Source organism: Cibotium barometz, chromosome 16, assembly GCF_041138505.1.
Source record: "Cibotium barometz isolate CiBa-2024 chromosome 16, ASM4113850v1, whole genome shotgun sequence".
NCBI lineage: Eukaryota > Viridiplantae > Streptophyta > Polypodiopsida > Cyatheales > Cibotiaceae > Cibotium > Cibotium barometz.
In genome coordinates, this window is record NC_141061.1 from 12,672,350 (window position 1) to 12,697,349 (window position 25,000).

Genomic DNA, 25,000 nt, shown 5'->3' on the forward strand with positions numbered 1-25,000 from the left:
GTTTGTTAGTGTATTTACGTAGGTTTGATCATCTCCTTGACAGTTTTCTCAACTTAAATCGCAGAGCCTTAGAGGTGATGAGGGGAGCTCCTACATGAAGCTTGACCATGGACACGGTGGATACTCATCTCTGGGTTCTTTTCATGCAGGTGTTTTGATAATGAATTCATTCTTCGAGATGTGGGGTAGATGGGCTGGACGTGAAGGAGGTCCGAGAGACGTGGAGGACACGTCGACGACAACATGCCAGGGCCTGCGGTGGGGCGGTCTGTGGTACGTGTAAAATTTCCGTTACGTGGGCAGTACGTGTGTGCCTTGGACGTATTAATTTAACTCCATAGAACGTCGTGATTGCGTTGGGTTGGAGATCTTGCTGCTCTTTAACGTGGCTGCCGTCCAGCAATGCATGGCGCAGAAGCTGTTAGTGAATGCACCCCTTGTTGCTTTGGCCTTCCTGTTGATAGGATTAATAAATAATCAGGCTTATTAATACACATTCCGCTTAGGATTAATAATCTCTCTGTAGAAGACCTGCTTCTTAACAGATGTAACGCCGCCGTTTGTCGAGGCCGCCCGCATGACAGTGTGTGCATAGGAAACAACACTTATCAATATGTGTGCTTTGTGGCACAAATCACGATTAACTGGTTGGGAAATTGGGGAGTTAGCATGATTAAACAAGTGTTAAGACGACAGGGACTTGATCTCGATTCCTACATTTTGAGTACTTATATGCTTGGGTTACTGTGCTAGCACGCGATTGATGACGAAGTCTAAAAATAATAATCTAATTAGCAAGTGAATAAATAAATATAGCTTATAAATTATTAAAAATCTATCTTGACGATGTGAAGAGTAGGTGGGAGGGATGAAATTTGAGGGCCTATCCTAACCTTCAATTTATGAACTAGGTTGACCTTCAAAATATATGTGTGTGTGAAATTTAGAGAAGTTTTCACAATAGTGGCATTCAATGCCTAAATTTGACGCTTGTCATGCTTGTCTTTAGCAATTTTGCCAATCAAAACTAGTTGAAATTTTTATTAGCTTTCAAATGACATGTGACATCAGATGATCTGTGTGTCATTTTTTATTATACCACAACTAAATATATGTGATTGTTTCAAAACATAGTGCTTATTTTATATGATTGAAAGGCACTCCAAAAATTTTCATGTCATTTGAAATTTTGATGGACGCGTCAAATGTAGGCCATGGTGGCCTTCAATGGCCTCTTTTGCAACCCCTCTTTTTTTAGAGGTCTTCTCTAGAAGGATTAAAGGGCTTTGATGTCCTCTAAAGGCTTCAAATTTCAAAAGTGGTAGCTAGACTCATGGACATCAATTAGGTGGATAGGGGCATCTGATCCCTTGTTGAAGGCATAGGTATAAGTTATTTTTTTATTGTTTTTATGGTGGGTTTTCTTTTCTTTCAAAACGTGAAAGGAATAGCAACAACAGAGGCTATTATATGTTCAAATCTCTCCTTATGCAAGGAGTCGTGTACTTTCAAATTTCCAGTCAAACCAATACATACAATTTGACAATAAAAAAGGGGTTATGACAAATGGCATTTGACTTAATGATTTATTGCATATTTTTTATACATGAGTAAATAATAATTCATAATGTAATACAATTGGGAGCCTATGAAATAGACAAGTGCTAGATTTTTTTTTTCAAACCCTTAAAATTAAAGGCAATGCTAAAACCTAACTAGGATTTGACCTAGAAATCTCTAAAAACCATACTTATTCCGGGATTTATAACTGAAACATGTAATTTCATCCCTTAAGAAATTAAAGACAATGCGGAATTCAAATTTAAGCGGGGAAAATCACGCTAGAAACGGGGGTTATGGGAGCAATGAAATAGATGGATAGAGAAATATATTATATGAAAGGAAGGTAAGATATAATAATAGACTTATGATACATGAGGGGATAAATTATTGATGTGAAATAAAAGAAAGGAGACAAAAATATATTATATAGTATGAAATATATTATTGGAAGTATGAAATATATTATTGGAAGTAAGCAAGAAGGCGGGGGAGAAGGTGCGATGCTCGCAGAGTACGCTAAAAGAGTGAAGGCGAAGGCATTGGGCAGTTAAAATGGTCCAATCCCGAGGCGATTCCCCTTAATTTAATGCCGCGGTAAGATTAATAAAGGAAGGGTCTGTGCTGCTGTGCATGTGCTGGGGCGCACGTTCATTGAAGAAGCGCGCGCTTGCGTGGGTGGCTTCGCAAGCTCACGATCTTGATGTGCCGGGGGAGCCTCTCACCTACTTCCAACTCCACTCTTTAGGTTTAGATGGCGGTTACTGGGACGAGGAGCGGCGGCGGCGGCGCTGGCGCAGCAATAAAAAGCTCCCATGAAGTAAACGCGCACAGGGTTGGCGGTGGTTTGCGGCCAAACCACCACTCTACCACCTCTACGCCCCTCCTCATCCATCGCCCTCCGTTCTAGCCTCTAATTATCGTATATATTCACTAACCTTCTGTTTTCACTTCTCTAATCTTCATTATCACGGCTGTTTTATCACATCTGCTCCTAGGTCAACCCCTCCTCTTCTTTGCACACGCAATCCTCAACCCCCCTCGCCCTCCTCCTCCTTTTCCTTCTTCCATGATCATACCCCCACCATCTGCACGTCCCCCCCTTCCCCCCCACGACCTGCAACTAATCATGCTTCCCTACGTCGCCGCCGTAGCTAATTCTTCCCCTACTTGCTCCTAGATCCCTCATACCTTAATTAGCACACATATCCAAGCCTTGATGCTCGCCTTCTTCATTGTTATCAAACGTCGCCGCGACGGAACCCGACACAACCCCTGTGCCATCGACGGCGTCGTCGCGAATTAGTCATCGAAGATCGCGCGGAACCCGAGCGAGCTCCGGCGCTAAATCTAATCCCTTGTCAAACACCCTTAATCAGAGCCGGATCGGAAGGATTAAAGAGTTGGCCGATATATTAAAGCTTTACTAGGGTTGGTAATTAGGCATACTTTTGTTTGGAATCTCTTATACTAGATCAGAGGAAAACCCATCATCCTGCATGCAATTCAAACAACTAACCATCATTCGAAATCTCCTTCAAACCTTACAATTGCTTGCTTTCTTATTTGTTAATGAAGAAAACATTTATTTTCTGCCTAAAATCTTCTCTTGTGCAGGGTCCAACCAACCATAATTACTCGGAGAATCAAGGATCCGATGTTAGCTGAATGTCAAAAGAAAGGTGAATTTCTCAGAATCAATTCTCCATTAGCCCACTAATTACTGAAGATTTATATTGCAAGATTTGATGCACATTGATTTGATCATACATTAATCTATGAAGTGGGCATGGGCGGCAGGGAAACTGTGGAAGGATCATTCGACTCAATCTCGGCGAGGAGGGTATCCAAGTCGACCAGTCGATCATCAACACCGGCAGCTAGCGCAGGATCATCAGGCATGCTGGCCGGATCAGTGGCACCTCACCATCAATATCATGTGCCGGGCTCGATTAACACCTCCACCCCTTGTGCGGCTTGCAAGCTCTTGAGGAGGCGATGCGCTCAGGAATGCCCCTTTGCTCCTTACTTCTCACCTCATGAGCCCCAGAGATTTGCCAGCGTCCACAAGATATATGGAGCCAGCAACGTCTCCAAAATGCTCATGGTATTTCACCCCTCTATTACTGTCTCGTGTGTGTGTGTGTGTGTATATAGAGAGAGAAAGAGAGAGAAAGAGAGAGAGCTAGCTAGCAATGGCAATGCTTTTTATTTACAAAAAAAACTGTGTTCACATCTACTCACATATTTCGCCTTTTACCCATAACGAGCAAGTTATGAACTTTGGATGTTCACACCTTTCCCTCTAGAATCTCTCTCAAGATGCATTCTAAGACAACATAAGGTGTTCACATATTTCGCCTTTTACCCATAAGGAGCAAGTTATGAACTTTGGGTGTTCACATCTTTGCCTCTTAAATCTCTCTCAAGATGCATTCTTAGACATAGGTTTGGTCACATAAGGTGTTCACACATATTTCTTAGAAAATATGGTGTCACTTCCTAGTAAGTAACTATTTGACTGTAGGAAATCTTTAAGCTTTTCATTTCCACAAAAGTCCTAGCTAGTGAAAATGCATGGACTAGGCTACGACATTGAGAAGATACAAAAAAAAGGAGAAAATTTGTCCTCTTTGGCTAATCATCTATTTTTCTAATTAAGAGAACCATTAAGTTGTGCTAGCATTACCAAAGAATTCCCCACTAGTGCTTTGGGCTCTGGATAACGAATGTGTGAACAACACTCGTAGAAAATGAGACTCAAGACTAGACATAATACCCTCAATCACCATCATTCCTTCCACTCTTATCCCATACATTTGCCCCTAAATTTATAACATGATTATTGTTCTAGTCTTTTAGAAATTTCTTCCATTTAAATAATTATTATATATCTTTCCTTAAAAGTATACATATATGCATAAACACATTGAAATATAAACAATTTACAATAATATTTTATATTTTAGAAAAGCGTTCCTTCTTTACCATCAAACATATGAAGATCTATGCGAGCTTGAGAGGTCACTAGTCGTGTGATTGAGGAAAAAAGAAGCTTCAACCACAAAAATGGATCAAGGCTAATTTATAAGTTTTTATGATATAGAAAGACATAATTAACTCTTGAAAAGAGCCACACAACTTACAGAGTGAAAAAAAAAACCAAAATTGGCATCAAGCTACTAGCAAGATAGCTTTAAGTTTGGGAAACAAGTTTTTTTTTTGAAAAATTATTATCCAATTTTAATGAAAGATACTCACCAATGATTCAAATAATAGTTTTTTTTTTGCATTGCAATTGTAGCCTATAGGTCATATGAAGTGATTTCAAAATGAAATTAAATATTTAGAACTTTTCAATAAAAAGTGCATAAATATTGAATAGGATAAAAGATTTTGTTTTTTGAACCTCTTTTGTTCTTAATTTCATTTTGAAAAAACTATTGTCTTGTGTTGAAAGTGTCCCTATATTATAAGATTTCTTTAAAACCTCATATACCTTAAACCATTTATTTCCCTATATTATACTTGTAAACGTATACAAATCACCAACTTACACTAGTCGTATTTTTAGGGATCATTACTCATTTTTTAGGTTTCACTTTCGTTGCTCTTAATGAAACCCTTGATATTTTCTATTTTCTTTTAGTGGTTATCACACGTTGAAATATGTTTTTTCGACATCAAGATATCCATAGCATTAAAGAACCCTAAAGACCCTGGGAATAACTCCCCTGCTCACACAAGTCATATACCAAGTCATAGACTCGTTGGACTAGCTCATGCCCACCACTCAGCTTGGAGCAAGTATTTAAAGCTGTTACTTTTTCTCAACCTTTGACTATAGATTAGTGTTGTGTATGTAAGAAGGTTTTTGTGGCTCTTACAACTTCTCACCACCAGCACTTTTAATTTCTTCAGGGATGGCTTTAACTATCCCTTCCTTGGACGTTGTACATTTGCTATAAAGGATTCTAGAACAACTCATTATTATATTTTCCTTCTGCTAAGGTATCCACATCTGAGTGTGATACCTTTGAAAATAGATAATAAGCATGGAGGATTATTAAGAGTAACCATATTCAAATCATAGAGACTCATTATTATATTTTCCTTCTGCTAAGGTATCCACATCTGAGTGTGATACCTTTGAAAATAGATAATAAGCATGGAGGATTATTAAGAGTAACCATATTCAAATCATAGAGACTCAAGGGACATAGACATGGACATAGAGACTCAAGGGACATAGACATGGATGAGAACATGTAGCTGAGAATAAGATTGTATGATTGTATTACATTGGAGAGGTGATTGCATAGGTATGTAAGAGGAATAACTGCCTTCCATGGATTCGAATGGGCACGTGTCTATTGGTGCCTTTAATGTGTTCACACTATTCTTACATCCTCCCTCCTATGAGGGAAAATGTGTGCCTAAGCTACATGTGCATGAAATGAGATTCATGAGTTTGACTAGGGATGAGTCACCAATTATTTAAGGTAGACGAAGAATTACATGTGTAATGTTGTGCTTAGCCCGAGTCAATAGCTAGATGTGAAACATGGGGTGTGTTGAGCTTCTCCTTTACACGGGCCTGAAGTGAGGCATGAGTGAATAAGAGGCTTCATAATGTTCATGGGAATCTGCATCTTCATAGAACTTGTCTTCATAGGAAGAACTAGATTTGAAACTTGAGCCTTCACATGATACTTCTCTTGTTCCATGTATTGAATAAGAGTGTGCTGAGCATGAGCATGGTGCATGTGAGAAAACATGAGGAGCAGTAAGAGGAGAGCTAAGCTCTCAATAGGAGCATTACCATTTATAGGATCAACATCAAAACCACAAGATGGGGCTTGAGTAACTTCTACAAGTCCATGAGCAGTAGCATAATGATGTCTTAGAGGAACAAGGAGATAAGAGCTCAAAGCTCTCAAAATTTACAACACAGGTGGAATAAGGGCCCAAGTTGCGCCAAATTGAATGAGACCTTTAGGAGCATAAATTTCAATAGTATGAATCAGAGGTTTCCAACCCATCATCAAGTTTTGCAGGAGGGGATGTCATGTGTATAGCCATGGTGGACATGGATAGCCTCATCATTACTCCCGGATTTGACATCTTAGGGGAGATTTAGGGAGAGATTTAGAGTTGATTTTGTAGCCCAATAGGCTCATACACCCATATATGGGACACATTTTGGGCACAATTTGGAAGATGTTTTGTGGACTAAAAAGCAAAACTGACTGGATTCCAAATTTCTGCTGTATAAGGAGACTTGTAGACATAGTCTTGTATAAAACCAAATTATAGGTATAATCCATCATTAGGATTGGGAGCACCATAAAAATCACCATAAAGAATATAAGTTTGAGCTTTAATGAAAATTAGGAGTAACAACATACACTTCATCAAGAATAGGCATCAGAGTATCGATCTGGAAATTTGCAGCATGATTTGTTGCACCATCTTCAAAATTAGTGCACGCATGATGGGGTTGGGGTGTTGGTCTCCATCCACCAGAGATTTGTTGCACAATCTTCAAAATTAGTGCATGAATGATGGGGTTGGTGTGCTGGTTTTCATCGATGATGGACCACAATATAGAAATTTGTTGCACCATCTTCAAAATTAGTGCATGAATGATTGGATTGGGGTGCCGGTCTTCATCGGCGGACCACCAGAGACTTGCCAAAATTTTGCGACAACAACAACAACATTGATTTGACTGATTGAGAGGCATTCATATAAGAGGGGGCACTAGATTTGGGATAGTGGCCTATGCAAAGAGTCCTCTTGATACACTTGTGACAATTATTGAGTAGAGTTAAGATTTGCAAGATGTCCGGTAGAGAAACACCCCTAATAGTTTCTTGAATGGGGACCATAGAGATTTGTTGAGAAGGAGTGGGCCCAAAATGCCCAATTTGAAGAAGTTGTGGAGCTTTTGTATTTTCCACAGGAACATGGATAGATTTGCAAGATGTCCGGTAGAGAAACACCCCTAATAGTTTCCTGAATGGGGACCATAGAGATTTGTTGAGAAGGAGTGGGCCCAAAATGCCCAATTTGAAGAAGTTGTGGAGCTTTTGTATTTTCCATAGGAACATGGATAGAACCATCAGTGTCTTAAATAAGATAAAGAGTTTAGGATGTTACCTTCTTTGCAATTTGTTCTTGGCACATGTGGGGAAGTTTTATTATGTCTAGCTTCATCTATTAGTGGCAAGTGCCATTTGGATGCATTGAAATACCTTTGGATGCATTAAAATACCTTTTGTATTGCTTCAATTGATTAAGGGGATTTCAAAATTATCAGAGGCAAGCGCCATTTGGATGCATTAAAATACCTTTTGTATTGCTTCGATTGATTAAGGGGATTTCAAAATTATCAGGGGGTGAGGGAGGTAATAAAATGGTTGATGATGTCATCTTCTTCCCCACAGGGCTCAAGAGAATAGAATAACCTTTCATCTAATACCATGAAATCCACAGTTAGTAACTTAAGGAGAATACGTCTAAAGTCTATGGTGAATTGGTCAATAGCTTTGATTTTATGGAAAAGTCTTTTAGCTAGAATTAGTAAGAATTTACAAAACAATGTGAAAAGGTGGATGACAAGTAGGAGTATTGTTCTACAAGTAAACTGAAGAGAGAGGAAGATGAATATGGTGATCCCAAGCAAAAGGTTATCGAAACACAAGCTCTAAGTAGGTCTAAGAAAGTACTATTTGTTACTTTAGTCTATCCATTCGATAGACTAGTGTGGATAGAAGTTTATGGAAAAAATCTACTTGGTGCCTACGTTAGAGAATAGTGTCATCCAAAAGGTATTGTAGAACTTGGAATCTCTATCTAAAACATTTACCTTAGGTAAGCCATAATGCACAAAAATATGTTTGATAAATGAATACATGACTTCATGGGAAGTTAGGGTTTTCTTGCATGGCAAGAAATAATCTTGTTTGCTAAACCAATTGTTAAGGCTCACCCTAACCCTCCTTGAAACACATCCAAAAAGAGATTACCTAGTGAACCACAATTGTCGTGAGGATCTTTCCAATGGCCGAGCTCGTAACTCTAGAGGTCTCGAAGCTCTACAACTCCTTGAGAAGCAATTCCACCGCGTCTCCCACGAGCGTTGTCACACCACCGCATTGCACTACAGGTCCTCGTCCCTCCTCTCACCTCACTTCACTCACACACACTCACTAGCATGCATTAGGGAGAGAGATTAGCAACAGCAAGACTCAATTGCACAATGGGAGAGTCTCTTGTATTATGAAAGAAATTCACTTATATACATGGCCATAAGTTTTCACACTCACTTAAACTATGGCCGGTCGGGCACTTTAGGCTCATAAGAGGCCTAATGCTATTACAATGACTACTCTCATAATATATCCATGAAGTACATCACTTAGGACTTCATCCTAACTTGCTACCACACGCTCTTGAAGCGAAAATTGCCATAAATACTCCATCACACCATTACGGGCGCCCGTCCAAGTTGTAGCTTTGGACACTATTGCTTGATATCTTGAATGTATGACCCTTTGGTGTATCTATCGTAACTCCTTGATGTAAGATAACGGCAGTAGCTCTTGTTAATCCTAGAATTGGATTAACATTCCCCCCTTCCTGAGATGACTAGATCTCGCATCCTCGTGATCACGTTGAAGACCTTTGTGTGGGGAGAATGAACAAGCTTTGTCAATGGCTTTGATGTTGAATGACATTCAATGGTCTGTGTTCCTCCGGAAGGAATAAGAAAAGCTAGTTAATGAATAAAGAGATTAGTGGTGTATTGGGAATTCCTAACGGGGTGGAGGGTTATTTGCAAATGATTGTATTTTTATATTTGTGTGAGTCGTTTTGTTTTTGGCAATCATCGGCAAGGTTACATGTGATTTTTGTTAGTGGGAACACTAAGAGATGTTAATAATGGGAGAGAAGAGAGAGAAGAATCCGGAGGAACGTAGACTTAATCATCAAAATGAGATGGTGATACTTAGTTCCTTTTGATTCATTGAAGCGACATTCATCATTTGAAATAATTGACTTGTGATGATGTCCCTTTGTGTGGCAGAATGTTGTTGAGTAGTAGGACCTGATCCCATCTTCTTTTGCCCATGTGCTTTTTATATTTTTCTGCATATTTAAATGCTCTTATGAAGCTAATTTACATTAAGTACAAGAATGGAGTCATATAAACTCTTATTGAACTGCTCTGTGTTGAAGTAGCCACTTGTTGGGGTGAGGGGATTGAAAGAATTACATCGACTTGCGAGGCTAATAAAGAGATCTTCAGTAGGGATGGAAAATCATTGAGTTGTGAAGATTGTGATGTCTTTTGGAGAGGTTTGTAATTTGAAGGAAAATTCCAGGTGATGGGTTGTACCATTGACCAAGCTTTCGCCCACCATGGCCCCCCATCCAGAGATGTACCTGGAAGTTGTCGATGGTGAGGCTTTGGTGCAAATGTTCTCCAATGCATGAGTATGGATTCGTACTCATGGAGCAACTACTACATTGACGTAGCCAAAAGAATAGTAAGCAATAAGCTTAACAAATATATAGTGGCTATTGTGTGATATGGCTTAATCCATGATGAGACTTAAATCGTGAAAGTGCAGGTTCTTAAGCCTTGAGATGGGCTCCTTGAATTTGTAAATTTTGACCTCTTTTATTATTATTATTATTATTATTATAAAACACGTGGACTACTAAGACGTGAAACACTGAGGTGTGAAAGTGCAGGTCTACGTGAAAATCATGATGTCAAATAGCAGACGTGAAAGTCATGACGTGAAAGAGCATACATGAAAGTCATGACGTGAAAGTCTTGCCGTGAAATAGCAGACGTGAAAGTCATGATGTCGTGAAGTTGCAGACATGAAAGTCATTATGCGAAATAGCAGACGTGAAAGTATAGACGTGAAAGTCATAACGTGAAGTTGTAGATGTGAAAGTCATGACGTGAAATAGCAGGACGTGAAAGTCTTGCTTCTGTGAAATAGCAGACGTGAAGTTACAGACGTGAAAGTCATGATGTGAAATAGCAGATGTGAAAGTCATGATGTGAAAGTGCAGACATGAAAGTCATGATGTCGTGAAGTTACAGACGTGAAAGTCATGACGTTAAGTTGCAAAGATTGACATGGGCCATGACTTTACAACTGTGTTTGCACTTGCTTAGGATGGATCATTTATCATTTCCAGAGGGGTGATAAGAGCATTGCTATTTTGTTCTTGATGTGCTCTTAAGTCTGTGTATTTGATCTTGAATTTGTTGCTGAAATGATGTCGAGGTAGTAGGGAAGACTGCTGATTGTTTGCTAGAACAGACAAGCTCTTGTGTTGGTGTTGGATGCACGAGAGTGCTTGAACAGACAAGCTCTTGTGTTGGTGTTGGATACACGAGAGTGGTTGAGGGATTCGCTTGCTGTTTCTTGGGCCTCCATTCTTGTCAAACTATAGGTGAAGTTGTTGGGGTTAAAGTCGATGTGGTGAGGTTTTCTTCACATTATTCGATTTTGGCAACCATATGATGGACTTACCATCATAGTATCCTTGTTGTTGAAGTACATGCGCAGGTACCCATCTTTGATGAACATTGTAATTTGGTTGCCGATGTGCTGGATGTTGAGGCTTCCTTCTTTGTGCGAGCTTAGGGGACTTTGTGATGCGCTTGGGGACCCAAGCTTTGGTATTTCTTTGGTAGTACCCTTGTGCTTGCAGAAATGTTTTGGGTACCCACACTTGTTGCATTGGTGGAGTTCTTTGAGGAACTCGCATAGGCTTTTGTAGACAGTGTTGTGGAGTACTCTTGTTCTTCCTTTGCTTCAACTGTTGTGTTAAGAGGTTTTGACTGTCGAGGCACCCAAATTTGATTGGCACCTTCATTGTAGCCTTGAGCTACAAGTAGCTACTTTTCCACCCACATTTTGATACTATTAAGATATCTTGATTGTGGTTGTCGTGGTGGAGTTTTCTTTTGGTGTAATGTGGAAGGTTTGGGGACCTCCTTGACTTTGGTTGGCACACTGAGGCTGTAGGTTTGAGACTCATTAGCATTGTTGATGATGAGGTTAGAGTCTCTTCTTGTGGAGTGGTTTTTGATGACGAGGCCTTTGAGCATGTGGTTGTCTCCTTTGGTGAGGTTTGCTGATGAAGATGCATAGGAGCCGAGGCCTTTCCTTTGAGTTCCCTGTTAGAGTTAGATGGTTGGGCTCTAGGAAATTCTTTAGGAGCTACTGATTGCGAGGTTTTGGCATTGAACTTCATAGATGAGGATGGGTTTGATGGAGTAGAGGGTTTATTGGGGTTGGTTGTTGATGCAGATGGTAGGTCACATTGTGTAAAGGGGCTTTTGTGGAAGAGGCTTGTATCCTTTTGCGTTCAACATCATAGATATCCATTAAAGTTGGATCCTCTTCCTCGCAGTATGGTATTGTCAACTTCTTGTCGTTGACCATCATGATGACTCTATCACTAGCAAAGCACAGTGGTACTTGGGCAGCAACAGTCCATTTATGCCCCAAGATCAAATCTGCTTCCAACACATACTCAACCATAAAAAACTTATAAGTGAGGGGGTTAGTGTCAATAAACATTGTATGTTCAAAGTACCCTAGACATGGCATGGTCAATTCTTGTGTAAAGGTAATCCTTTCAGGATGTGCCGTGAGTGTTGGTTGACTTAACAAGTCCCATAGCACTCAAGGTGTAAACCTAGAGAAAGGTTAACAGATAAGCAATTTTTACCTTGCTTCCATAGGGGACTGAGAGACACAAGATGCATGATTATTTACTATTGGCTAAGCCAATGTCGCTTGATGATTGTTGTCCATTAGCCATCAACTTTAAGGATAACATGCTCGAATTGCCTTAGCCTGATGATGCCAAATCCATCACTTCGGTAGTTTTTTTGCCTGTGTCAAGTCAAATAAGCACAAGAACCTCGAAGAGACGAATTAAGGATATGATCTTAGATGAGCTAAGTACTATGCTTCTAGACAAAATAAAGCTAAGGGAGGTAAGGGATATGCTGATTAATCAACATCTATACCCCAGTTGGGAGTTGGTATGGTGTTCAATATGCCGAAAAAATCACATGAGCATTGAGTATCCTCAGTTGAGGCCTCGCACCCCATGATGTACTGCACACATTGTATATAACTTGGGAACCATGATACCAACATCATATATGTAGGTACCCACATCAACAAACAACAACCTCAAATACCTTAGTTGTCTACCATTAGCTTTATGAGCACCACTTGGGAAAGGAAATGTTCTAGGGGCAAGTGTGTCAAATGTGCAAAACCAAACGAGGGGTATGTTGAGAGTACCTAAAGTGCCTATACCACCACCTATCCTACCACCACCATTAGGAAAAATTTGGACTCACTTTTGGGCCTTTTAAGCTCTTTGAGATTTTAGGGAATATTTCATAAGGACCAATGAGGGTGAGGCTTCCGTTTTACGAAACTTTTGAGGTTATTTTTTTTGGGTGTGGAGGCCATAACTTGAGCATAAAAACTCAAAATTTGTCAAAGGTTAGTGCGTTAGAATCCTCTCATCAAGATCTTTCCAATGATATGTTATATGATATAGATTTGAAGTACTATGGATAGAGTTATCCACGATCCCCCTTTTTGTAATAGAATGATGACTTGGCATTTCTTAGAGGGTCCAAAAATGAGTCCACATTTTTCCTAATGAACCATTGGCACCTAGAGTAATTCCAATGAATCAGGTGATCATTGAAGAGGTGTTAGAAGAAGGAGATTATGTATGAGAACCCTAACAAATCATGGAGGAGTTAGATGACACTTTGGGAGGTAACCCTAGAAGAAGGAGATTATGTATGAGAACCCTGACAAATCATGGAGGAGTTAGATGACACTTGGGAGGTAACCCCATAATATTTTTTGATATAGGAAACACACCAGTACCAGTGTTTTAGACTGCAGTGCAATGGAAGGGCAAGGATATTAATGCCATAGACAAGGAGATCCTAGGTGCAATGTTATCACTACCAAGGGCCTCATTGTGTGGTTGAGTGTTCTCAATCACAAGGTCAATACAACAATACCCAAGTAAGTACACACCCAGGGTTGAGTAGCGTGAAATGTAAAATTGACCACCTAACTAAGAATTATTATTATAGAAGCGTAGGAGAGACCTTGACGAACACTAATCCAACCACAGGACTCCAAATGATTGGGGTGTGATCAAGGGTGGATGACACCACTTAACGCCATGACATATGCACAAGCATGAAAGACCGACCCTAGGAAATGATGGAGAATATCTAGCTAAGCCTTCTACTCATACATTGTTGAGATATCGAGCTCATCTAGTGAGGCGGTGGACACTGATGACCCGCCAGGGAGATAGGCCCCACATTTACACCACTGGCATGGTTGGTGAGATCATGGGTGATATGCGGACACAGTGGGATGACAGGTTGTGTGACAGCCATTCTAGAGACTGGCATAGTTATAGCACCAGCTCATTTAGTTAGGTTCACACTATAGAGAACCCTAGTATAGAGCCCTAGTATGTATTTGGTTGAGTACCTTTTCATATTGAGTACTCTTATCTTTGTATATGGTGTGTTGAGTGTTGAGTGAAGAAGAATCTAAGATTTTCAACCTCTCACCTTGTGTGTTCTCTTTTAGGGTTTTGTGAGTGTGTGTGTGCTTGCAAGAGCTCATGCTCTCCTCTCCCCTACATCCTTTCATGGTATCAGAGCCTGGCTCATGCTAAGGGCTGAGCTGTAAGCAAGAGAAGCACAGGAAGCAGTACGAGGGTAAGAGCTTCAACTACCACACCCTTGTCCGGAGCTCTACGGGAGGCATCGGCAAACGATCTCGATTGAGGAGCTTTCTTCGCGGGAGTAAAGCTATAGGGCAACTATATTGTCCTATCGAATAGTATTGGATAAAATGTTTGGGTCAAAAACGCGTTTTGGGCGCATCAGGACCTCTGTTTTTCAGAAAGCAGGCGATTTCCAGCACTGCGGGTAAGTCATCGATTCTCTGCAGAACTCTATTTTAAGAACTGCAGGAATACAAATTGGCTGTGTAGACACTGTGTGTGCTGCAAGGAGTTCAACAATTTCCATTGGGTGTATGTATGCACATTGAGGTCACTGGTTGTGACATTTGAGTGTACTACAGTACCGCTGCAGAAAATATAGCAGTTTGTGCAGGACAAACCAGAGTGCTGTTTCTGGTAAATTTGTGTGTCTGGCACAAGATGTCAAATGATGGCACAAACCAGATTGTTGCTGAGAAGCTTGATAAGAACAACTTCCATGCTTGGAGGTTCAGGCTGACAAATTTCCTGATGGGAAAGGGCTATTGGGACTATATAGAAGCTGAGCATGAAGAGGCACCGGAGATACCGGACATCAATCCGACTGCTGCAGATGTGAAAGAGTTCAAGGATTGGAACCAAGGAGCTAGAAAAGTTATGTATTGGCTCTCTATCATTATACACAGGACACCATGATTGGGCACATACAGGATGCCAAGTCCCCCAAGGAGACATGGGACACCTTCGTAAAACTCTATGAAATGAATACCAAGGCACGAAAGATACAGTTGAAGAATGAACTTCATACTATGGAGAAAAAGAGTATGTCTGTGAATGACTATGCATTGAAGATAAGGGGTATTAGGGAATCCCTTGGATCTATTGGTGTTTCAGTAGATGATGATGATAAGGTGGAAGTTTGTCTACGTGGTCTCGGGCCACAATACAAGGCGTTCCAAGACGTCTATTCAGACTCGAGAAAACATTCTCAATTTTACAGATTTGGTGTCTATGTTGATTATAGAAGAGAAGAGCTTAGGTGAAGACCAACAATCTTCACAAAACAAAAACAGTTCAGAGTAACAGGCCTTTTACACAAGTTCAGGAAGAGGACGAAGTAGAGGAGGCCATGGATGCGGTCAAGGAGGTGGCCGAACAGGTAATCAGAATTATGGCCAGCAACAACAACAACAACAACAGTCCTAGAATTCACAACAACAACAACAACAACACGTAGGTGGAAGAGGCCAATTTAGAGGTAGGGGGAGTCAAAGAGGTCATGGAAATTGGCAAAGGCAGTATAATGATACACCTAGATGCTTTTATTGTGGTAAGCCTGGATATGTGCAGGCAGATTGTTATAAGAAGCAGGCTGACATGCAAAATGGAAAATTGCAGTAAAACAACTATGCATCCTCGAGCAGAATTAATGAGGATAATGAAAGGTTGTTTGTTATGCAGCATATCATTAATGCCATGTCTCAAAATGTTGAAGCAGCACATAAAGATGATGTATGGTACGTTGATTCAGGTGCTTGGAACCACATGACAAGTCATGGGGAGTGGTTCAAGGAGATGAAGAACCTTGAAAGACCAGGTTTTGTGGAAACAGGAAATTACACTGCTCATCCAATTGCCCATGTTGGAGATGTGCCATTGTCTATGTAGGATGGCAAAGTGAAGTACCTTGTAGATGTACTTCATGTTCCAAACATAACAAAGAATCTGGTTTCAGTTGGCCAGATGATTGAGCAGGGTTTGCAGGTTTGGTTTAATCCTGATGGTTGTTATGTTGAAGACTTTAAAGACAAGTGCAGGTTGGTTGCAAAAAGCAACAGAGTGGGAAGAATGTTTACATTAAATGTAAACATGCCTGAAGTGAGTGCTGCAATGTTTACAAATGGTTCAGGAATTGTTGCAGACACAGACATTTGGCATAGAAGAATTGGACATGTGAATGTGCAGAGAATGAAGTCTATGCAGACTAAAGGAATTTTGACAAGGCTGCCAAAATTTAAAGTTGAAGGTATGTAGAGAATATGTGAAGCATGCCAATTTGGAAAGCAAACAAAGCATGTATTTCCACATAACACAAATGTGAGTAGAAATGCACTAGATGTTGTGCATTCAGATGTATGGGGTCCTACGAAGACCATGTCTATAGGAGGCTACAGGTATTATGTGACATTTATTGATGACCACACAAGGAAAGTGTGGGTATACTTCATGAAGGAGAAGGGTGAGGTGTTCACGCACTTTCAGAAGTTTAGAGTTATGGTTGAAAAGCAAACAGGGAAATATGTAAGTAAGGTTAGATGGAGGGGGAGAGTACTTCTCCAATGAGTTCTCTGAATTTTTGAAGAAAAATGGTATTCGGAGACAGTTTACATGCAAATACACTCCGCAGCAAAATGGAGTTGCTAAGCGAAAAAATAGGCATTGCTGAGATTACGCGAGCATTGATGGAAGAGAAGAATATGCCACATAGCTATTAGGCTGAGGCTGTCTCTACAGCAGTTTACATCATGAACAGGACTCCAACTGCAGCCATACATGATGTAACTCTAGAGGAGAGGTTTACTGGTAGAAAACCTGATTTGTCTCATCTAAAAGTTTTTGGATGCATTGCATATGTGCATGTGCCAGATGAGCTGAGAACTAAGCTGGATCCAAAAGCTAAAAAATGTGTATTTATTGGATATTCCCTTGAGCAAAAGGGATACAGGTGTTATAACCCTGCTACACGTGAGTTGAGGGTAAGCAGGGATGTTGTTTTTGATGAGATGAGCAGGTATGCTATTGAAAAAGAAGCTATTGGAACTGATGTGAGTGGAAGTGTGGTTGCACAAAATGCAAGTCAGCAATCATAGTCTTTGAGTGGACCAGGAGAGTCCTCATCTAGTGGTTCTGTTGATAGACCATGGAGTGGCAGGCTGCGTCATAATATTAGTCCTGCAAATGTGATTAGTACATCACATAAAGGCAAAGAGAAAGTGGTTGAGCCCCTTAGTATGCCTGGCATTTCTGCAGGGCATTCTCATGTTGATGGAGAGTCTAGTGGCTCAGAGATGAGCCTTTATGAGGAGCTTGGGATACCAGCTACTATGAGAACACCTGATGTAAAGAAGGCTATAGAAGCCATGAATGCAAAGCTGCACGAAGATCTGGGAGAGTGAAGAACCCTGTGCAGAGGTTTACCTATGATGGTTATGTGGCACATAAGTTATGCAGGTTGTAGAGCCCAAATGCATTGATGAGGCTATTGGAAATGTGTGTTGGGAAGCTATGGATGAGGAGATGGATGCACTATATGGAAATGAGACTTGGGATCTAGTGTAATTGCCTGAAGGCAAGAAAGCCATTGGATGCAAGTGGGTGTACAAAGTAAAACATAACAGTGATGGAAGCATAAGCAGGTACAAGGCTAGACATTAGGACCTCAATGGATGGCTTCTTGGGCCCTTTTATTTGGCAGTTTAAGGGAGTCAAACCTTTTCTCTTAAGAAGAAACGTTTTCTAATTAGAAGCTTCAAAACGGCTACTTTATTCGAATTTGAATTTTGGGAGGAAAATGGAATTTAAAATCTAGCAGATAAAACCATATCATGTAACATATCTATGGAAAGCTCTTGATGCGTAGATCACGGATCTGTAATCTCCGCTCAAATCGGAGCTTGTATGTAGAAGTTATGGAGGTCCGAAAATTATACAATTGCCCCCCCCTTTTTGGGAAAAAAAGTGCACTCTTTGACCACTCTTACACCTCTCTTAAAAACCCAACATTTCAGTCTACATGGCAACCCCCCATTTGGCTATTCCTTAATCACCTTGATTAGGCTTGGGCAAATTAAAGGGCCCAAGAAGACCCCATTCACTTCCTAATGTTGGTAGCCAAAGGATATGCGCAGACATATGGCATTGATTTTATGAGTGAGGAAACTTTCAGCCCAGTTACCAAGATGGCAACAGTGAGAGTTGTGATAGCAGTGGCTGTGTCAAAGCAATGGTCTTTACATCAGATGGATGTAAAGAATGCATTCTTGCATGGGGATTTGCAGGAAGAGTTATATATGTTGCAGCCATTTGGTTATGAGGATGTGAGTTACCCTGATCATGTTTTCAGGTTGAAGAAAGCCTTCTATGGCTTAAAACAAGTACCAAGAGCATGGTCTGAAAAGATTTTTGAATATCTTATCACTATTGGCTTTCATGTTGCCAATGCAGATTTCTCGCTGTATGTGAGACACAGTGATAGAGGGGTTGTGCTTGTTGTCATCTATGTAGATGGTGACTTGATCATTACGGGGGACCATGATGCAGAGCTCTTTGATGTAAAGATCTTGCTTAGACAGAAGTTTGAGATGAAGGATCTGGGGGAGCTCAGATATTTCTTGGGCATTGAGGTGATTAAGTCACCACATGGTATTGGATTACTGCAGAGACAGTATGGCTTGGACATGTTGTCCAAGTATGGTATGAGAGGCTGTAGGCCTATTTCAGTGCCATTGGATCAGAATGGCAAGTTGAGTGCAATAGTAGGAAGCCTGATCTACATGATGATCACCAGGCCAGATTTGAGCTATGCTGTTGGGTTGGTGAGTCAGTTTATGCAGTTTCCTCAGAAGCCGCATTTGGATGCATTGAGATGCATACTGAGGGATGTGAGGTCTACTTTGCATTGTGGACTATTTTATGAAACTGGGACAGAGATATGTGTACATGGATACACATATGCTGATTGAGCTGGTAGTATCTCAGATAGAAGATATACTAGTGGCTTATGTTTTCTTTGGGGAGTGCTACTGTGACTTGGAGCAGCAAGAAGCAACCTACGGTTGCTCTATCCAGTTACAGAGGCCGAGTAAAGAGGTGTTGCTATGGCAGCATGTGAGGTAGCTTGGTTAAGAAAGCTACTTGCAGATTTGGGTCTATCAGTGGATAGACAATATGTCATTTTCTGTGACAACATTAGCAGTATACAGTTGGCCAGGAATCCAGTTTTTCATGCTCGCATGAAGCATATAGAGGTCCACTACCATTTTGTCGGAGAGAAGGTCTTGGTAGGATACGTTGACCTTGTTTATGTCAGCACCACACAGGATCAGGTAGCTGACATCTTCACCAAAGCATTGGGTACAGAGAAGCTCCGCAGATTCAGGGCTTTGCTTGGTGTATATGAGATGGAGTTGAGCTCGAGGGGGGGAGTGTTGAGATATTGAGCTCATCTAGTGAGGCGGTGGACATTAATGACCCGCCTGGGGGATAGGCCCCACATTTACACCACTGGCATGGTTAGTGAGATCATGGGTGATATGCGGTCAGTGGGATGACAGGCTGTGTGATAGCCATTCTAGAGACTGGCATAGTTATAGCGCCAGCTCATTTAGTTGGGTTCACACTATAGAGAACCCTAGTATGTATTTAGTTGAGTACCTTTTCATATTGAGTACTCTTATCTTTATATGGTGTGTTGAGTGTTGAGTGAAGAAGAAGAAGATTTTTAGCCTCTCACCTTGTGTGTTCTCTTTTAGGGTTTTGTGAGTGTGTGTGTGCTTGTTGCAAGAGCTCAAGCTCTTTTCTCCCCTGCATCTTTTCAACATTAGGAAGAAGAAAAAGAAGAAGGGCTAAGAAAGTGGGATGAGGAGACTCTATCACATGTGATATCGGATGGTTCTGATGAGGGAACCATTGATACTACATTCACTTTGTCAAGCCAAGAGAATGTGTTGATAGGAAGAAAGGAAGTGGTGACACAAGAAGAAGCCAAATGAGCCATTGAAACCAAAACACCAAGGGGGGTGGGAGTGAGTATCCAAATTCTCAAAAGGAGATAGAGAAAGTGGTCATCACACGAGCCTTATTTTAGGAAATCTAGAAGAAGTTTGAGGAACATTTATAAGCTAGCCAGGCTATTGAAACGGTCTACCCAAAACACTACACATGGGAATCAAAACAGTTAAATGTGCTAGGGCTTATGCAAGAAGATAGTGAGGGAAAGATTGACCTTGAAGAAGAGGGGAAGAATGATTTGTTCTCAAGGATGTTTGAGGAAAGAGGAGACTATCCTCTATATGATTGGATAAATCCTAAACTCGAGTCTTATGATATATAAATTCTTAAGGATGTTTGAGGAAAGAGGAGACTATCATCTATATGACTTGAGAGATCCTAACCCCAAGCCTTATGATAATGATGTTGATCAAGTTCAAACTCCCAAAGATGTGGCAAGGCTGACAATGTTTCTTTCTGTAGAAATACAAATGCCAATTAAAAGTTGATTAAAGGGAAACTCCCAACTATGGGTTGATTTGAAAGATTGGGTGGAAGGAAGAATGTAAGGCAATCCACCAATAAAAAGGAAGAACTACCCTTGCCTATCGAGGAAGATTTGGAATTGTTTTGAGGAAGGGAAGACTTGCGAGAATGAGCTCAAATTTCAATTAGCCAAATGGGAAAGTATTATGAGTGATGACACAAATGCCAACATTTCCAATTGTGTAAGGGTTATCAAGCCCTTGCAATCTTTGATGGTAGAGCAGAAGTAAGAATCATCAAGAAACAATGTTTGGAAAAGTGGGGAAAACTAGTCTTAGAGTAAACAAACCTCATTGTGAAAATGGAAGATGGTACCGTATCCTGACCTATGGGGGTTTTAGAGAACATGGTGAAAGATGAAAGTCTTCTCATTCCTCTACTGCTACCATACATTTGTGATCACGAAATTGGACACATGGATTTGTATGATGTGATGCTAGATAGGTCTTTTATACGGAGTGCTAAGCTAGTTCACGGGCTGGGCTATAGATCACGTTTATCTATGAAAGAACTCACAAATTCTAAAGATAGATGTGCAGACATGCAAAACTCATCCCATGGAGGGAGGGTTATTTGGAAATGATTATGATACCATGGAAAGGACATCCTCAATATAGTTATGTGCAACCAATGAAATATCAAGAGAATCACAAGAAGAGGACATCTTACATAGCCCTCTTTTGAATGAGGATTTTTGTGAAAACTAGATGCATGTATTGGCAACAATTGATGTCATGGGAAAGATTGGGACAAAGTATGTAGAGACAGATTGGGAAAATGAAGAGATACTCATCACCACAGTGCACATGATGAGACTGTTTATGATGGATGAATCATGGGGAAGCCCTTTGGAAGAGCAAGATTTTGAAAATTATTATGGGAAAGAAACTTTGCATTCAATTTCCTGCAGGCCTTAACTTGTAAAGATGGATGAAGAAGAAGCATTGTTGTGCCATAGATGCTCAATGGCTAAGATATATCAAGGCCATGGAGATTTATGAGGAGTTATCTAAGAATTGGGGAGAAGAGTTAAGCTGGATAATGTTGTAAGAACCTTAAGAACCAATAGTGAGCTAAGAAACACCCAAGCTCACAAGATCAAAAAGAAGAAAACATTAGGGAAAATTCCCTCTAAGGAATGCCACATCATAAAAAATGGGGCCACGGTAAATTTTTTGTAAATCAACTCCAATTTTTTCGGAGGTTGCATATATAGAATCTACTCTTCAAGATCTTTCCATTGATATATAACATGATGGGGTTTGGACATGACCCATGGAAGATGTACAAAAAGTAAGTTCAAAGTGATGATGTGGACCGTTACGGTAGCCTTTAAACTTGATTTTAAGGAAATGGTATATCTTGAGCTTAGCAATTCCAAACGTTTCAGAGTTTGAAATTATAAGATCTACTTTTCATTATCTTTCTAATGATATGTCATATGATGGGGTTTTAACATAAGGTAAGAAATGTTATGTGCCCCCCATTTTCAAGGCAAAGATGGCAAAAAATCCCTTAGAGGGTCCCAAAATGAGCCCAAATTTCCCCTAATGAGAAACAAGGCATTGGCAGAGGCTGCACGGAAAATAAAAAAGGCATTGGCAAAAAAGGAGGAGAATGAGGAGGAACCTAACATTAGGGAAAATTTGGACTCAAATTGGGCCCTTTAAGGATTGCTACATTTTCTCTCTCCAAAAATGGGCTCATGGTGAAATTTTTGCAAATCAACTCAAAAGTGAGCATACTTTGGACATTTGGAATCTACTCTTCAAGACATTTTTAATGATTTATAGCATGATGGGAAATTTTGCATATTCAAGAAGTCCCCAAATTTGGTGATGACGTGGGGACTTCTTGAATATGCAAAATTTCTCATCATGCTATGTATCATTGGAAAGGTCTTAAAGACTAGATTCTAAATGTCCGAACTTTGCTCACTTTTGAGTTGATTTGTAAATTTTTTACCATGAGCCCATTTTTGGAGAGAGAATGTGTAGTAATTCTTAAAGGGCCCAATTTGAGTCCAAAATTTTCCTAATGCTTTACGGAAGGTTCCTAATCATTTCAAAACCTTTTATGTTGATGAACGGTAGTTCACCTGAGGACATAACACTCAAAAACTGAACAAAAATGAATTTTATATATGGAGGAGGTGAAGGAAGTAGATATTGTAGAGTCTAATGAAGAGCCAAACCATTCTTTATCACCAATGGACATGAGGGGTATGCCACTGGAAGTGGTTCAGCACACACCATCCCTATCATGGAAGACTTAATGCCAGTTAATCAATGTCCCTACTACATGAATCCAAAATACTTAGTGATTATAAAGGACGAAATCGACAAAATCATTGCTGCAGATTTTATTTATGAGATTGAGCACACAAATTGGTATCTCTAATTGTGATTGTACCCAAGAAAAATGGAAAGCTTCGTGTGAGTGTATGTAGATTTGAAAAAAGTGAATGTGACTACTCGGTCGTCGAGGATTACTACCCACCATTACCAAAGCATGTATTGGAGAGAGTGGTTGGGGTGGTAGCTTACAGCTTCCTAGATGGATTCTCAGGATACAATCAGCTATCTATTACCTCGATGAACCAACACAAAATAGCTTTTATGACCATATGGGAAACTTTTGCATACAAGGTTATGCATTTTGTGCTAACCAATGCTTTTCCAACATTTCAGAGGTTGATGAGTATAGCTTTCAAAAGACAACTTGCAAAAGTTGTTTTGGAAGTGTTCTCGATGATATTTGTGTGCATTTGTAATTACTTAATGTTGTATAGTTGAGCTACAGGGCACCACTTGTCTTTGTTTCATGTAAAACTTGGTATGAACACATTCTTAAGCCATGTAAAGTTGATCCTATCATCATTAGGCTTAATCGATTGATATCACTGATCTGATTTCCCTTCTAATGTAAGAGAGAACATATATATTTTCATTTGGTCACTCTACTACTAAACAAGCCCACAAGTTTTGCACACCAATTCAAATATCTCAAGGTGTTGCATGCCATCACCAAAGAATTTTTGAATAAGTTTCACCAGATGCTTGACTGGCGTTGCCCTTTATGGTGCTTGTGCAGTACCTAACTCCCTAGAAACCCCCTTTCATATTCCTTCAACCATTCTCAATAGGTTGGCAAGTGTTGCGACTGAGGGATCACTCTAATTAGCTCCCTTGGTGAGGCCTCGTCCACACCACCCTCCCTATGGTTTCTCCACCCCAGCTCTAGCATGTTGGTTTCCATGTATTCTTGGGTCATGTGGTATTGGAACATCTCCCACATTTTTCTTAATATCATCATAAAAAATTGTTTGTCCCACATCCTTTTCGATAACAACATGCCTCTCATATACTCTTGAAACTATAGGGTCCTCATCATCACGTCTACTTATGGCTTACTGTACATTTTCTCTCAATAGATCATTATGTGAGAGAGGTGCTGTGAAAGCAGTTAGGTCTTCTTGAGAGTCCTCGGAAATAGGTTCAAGAGGTGACATGCCTTCCTCCATTGCATCTTCAATCTTTCTAACACTATCTCATATGACTAGGTCTTCCTCATGTCTCAATCCACTAAGGCGTGATGACCCTTCTCCACACATTGCCATGTCAAAGGCACGTCTCTTGACCAATTCCATATACAGAGATCTAGGCTCATTTTCTCCTATTCAAGCTTCCTAAGTTAGGCTTGTGCTTCCCTCAATATTTCTTCAGTTTTAGCTCCCTGGAAGTAGGAAAATACATTTTACCCATCCTTTGGGCACTTATAGAGTCCCTTCTAATTCTAGGAGTAAGTTGTACTGTGGGTTGAGGATTTCTCTCCCTTGGTAAACCATTCCTCCACCACCATTTGATTATTTCCCTCTACTCTTGGGTCTTTCAATATCTATTTCCCTATCTAAGCTCAATGGTGGCTGTCCTTTGCCATCTTGTGAAGCTTCTCTTTTAGGCTCGTAGGTGTATCCTAGGATTTCTCAAGATAAGTCCATGAATCCACTAGATAGCATTGGAGAAGTGCCCTTCTCCCCACCAATTCCTCATTAAGAGGCTTTTCCATGCTTTCCTCACTACTTGATGATTCAATAGAATTCAGTCTCTACAAACCAAACACACTCCTTTGTGTGTTGGCCAAGAAGTGACCCTAGGCTTGTTTTTGGTAGGAGGATCCTGGTTGGTCTAATGCAGGGGTAATGTCGCAGGGAAAATGTTGTCATCACCAACAAGCTTTCCCGACCTTAAGTACATGAAAAGGTTATAATTGCAAAAAATCAATTTGCGCACAG

At 40.3% G+C, this 25,000-nt stretch overlaps 1 protein-coding gene across 2 annotated transcripts in view; it reads left to right on the top strand.

Moving 5' to 3' along the window:
- Positions 1-2,214: 2,214 nt before the first annotated feature.
- The window catches only part of LOC147630380 (LOB domain-containing protein 15-like), a 34,465-nt gene continuing 11,679 nt past the window's right edge, over positions 2,215-25,000 (top strand). Inside the window, exons 1-3 of one of the 2 annotated variants that reach the window (XM_086810243.1) lie at positions 2,215-2,995; positions 3,178-3,242; positions 3,361-3,667. In XM_086810243.1, the coding sequence (XP_086666369.1) occupies positions 3,229-3,242; positions 3,361-3,667 (321 nt within the window). In that variant the 5' untranslated portion in view covers positions 2,215-2,995; positions 3,178-3,228. The remainder of the gene's footprint in view (positions 2,996-3,177; positions 3,243-3,360; positions 3,668-25,000) is intronic. The other variant, XM_086810242.1, reaches the window with a different exon arrangement.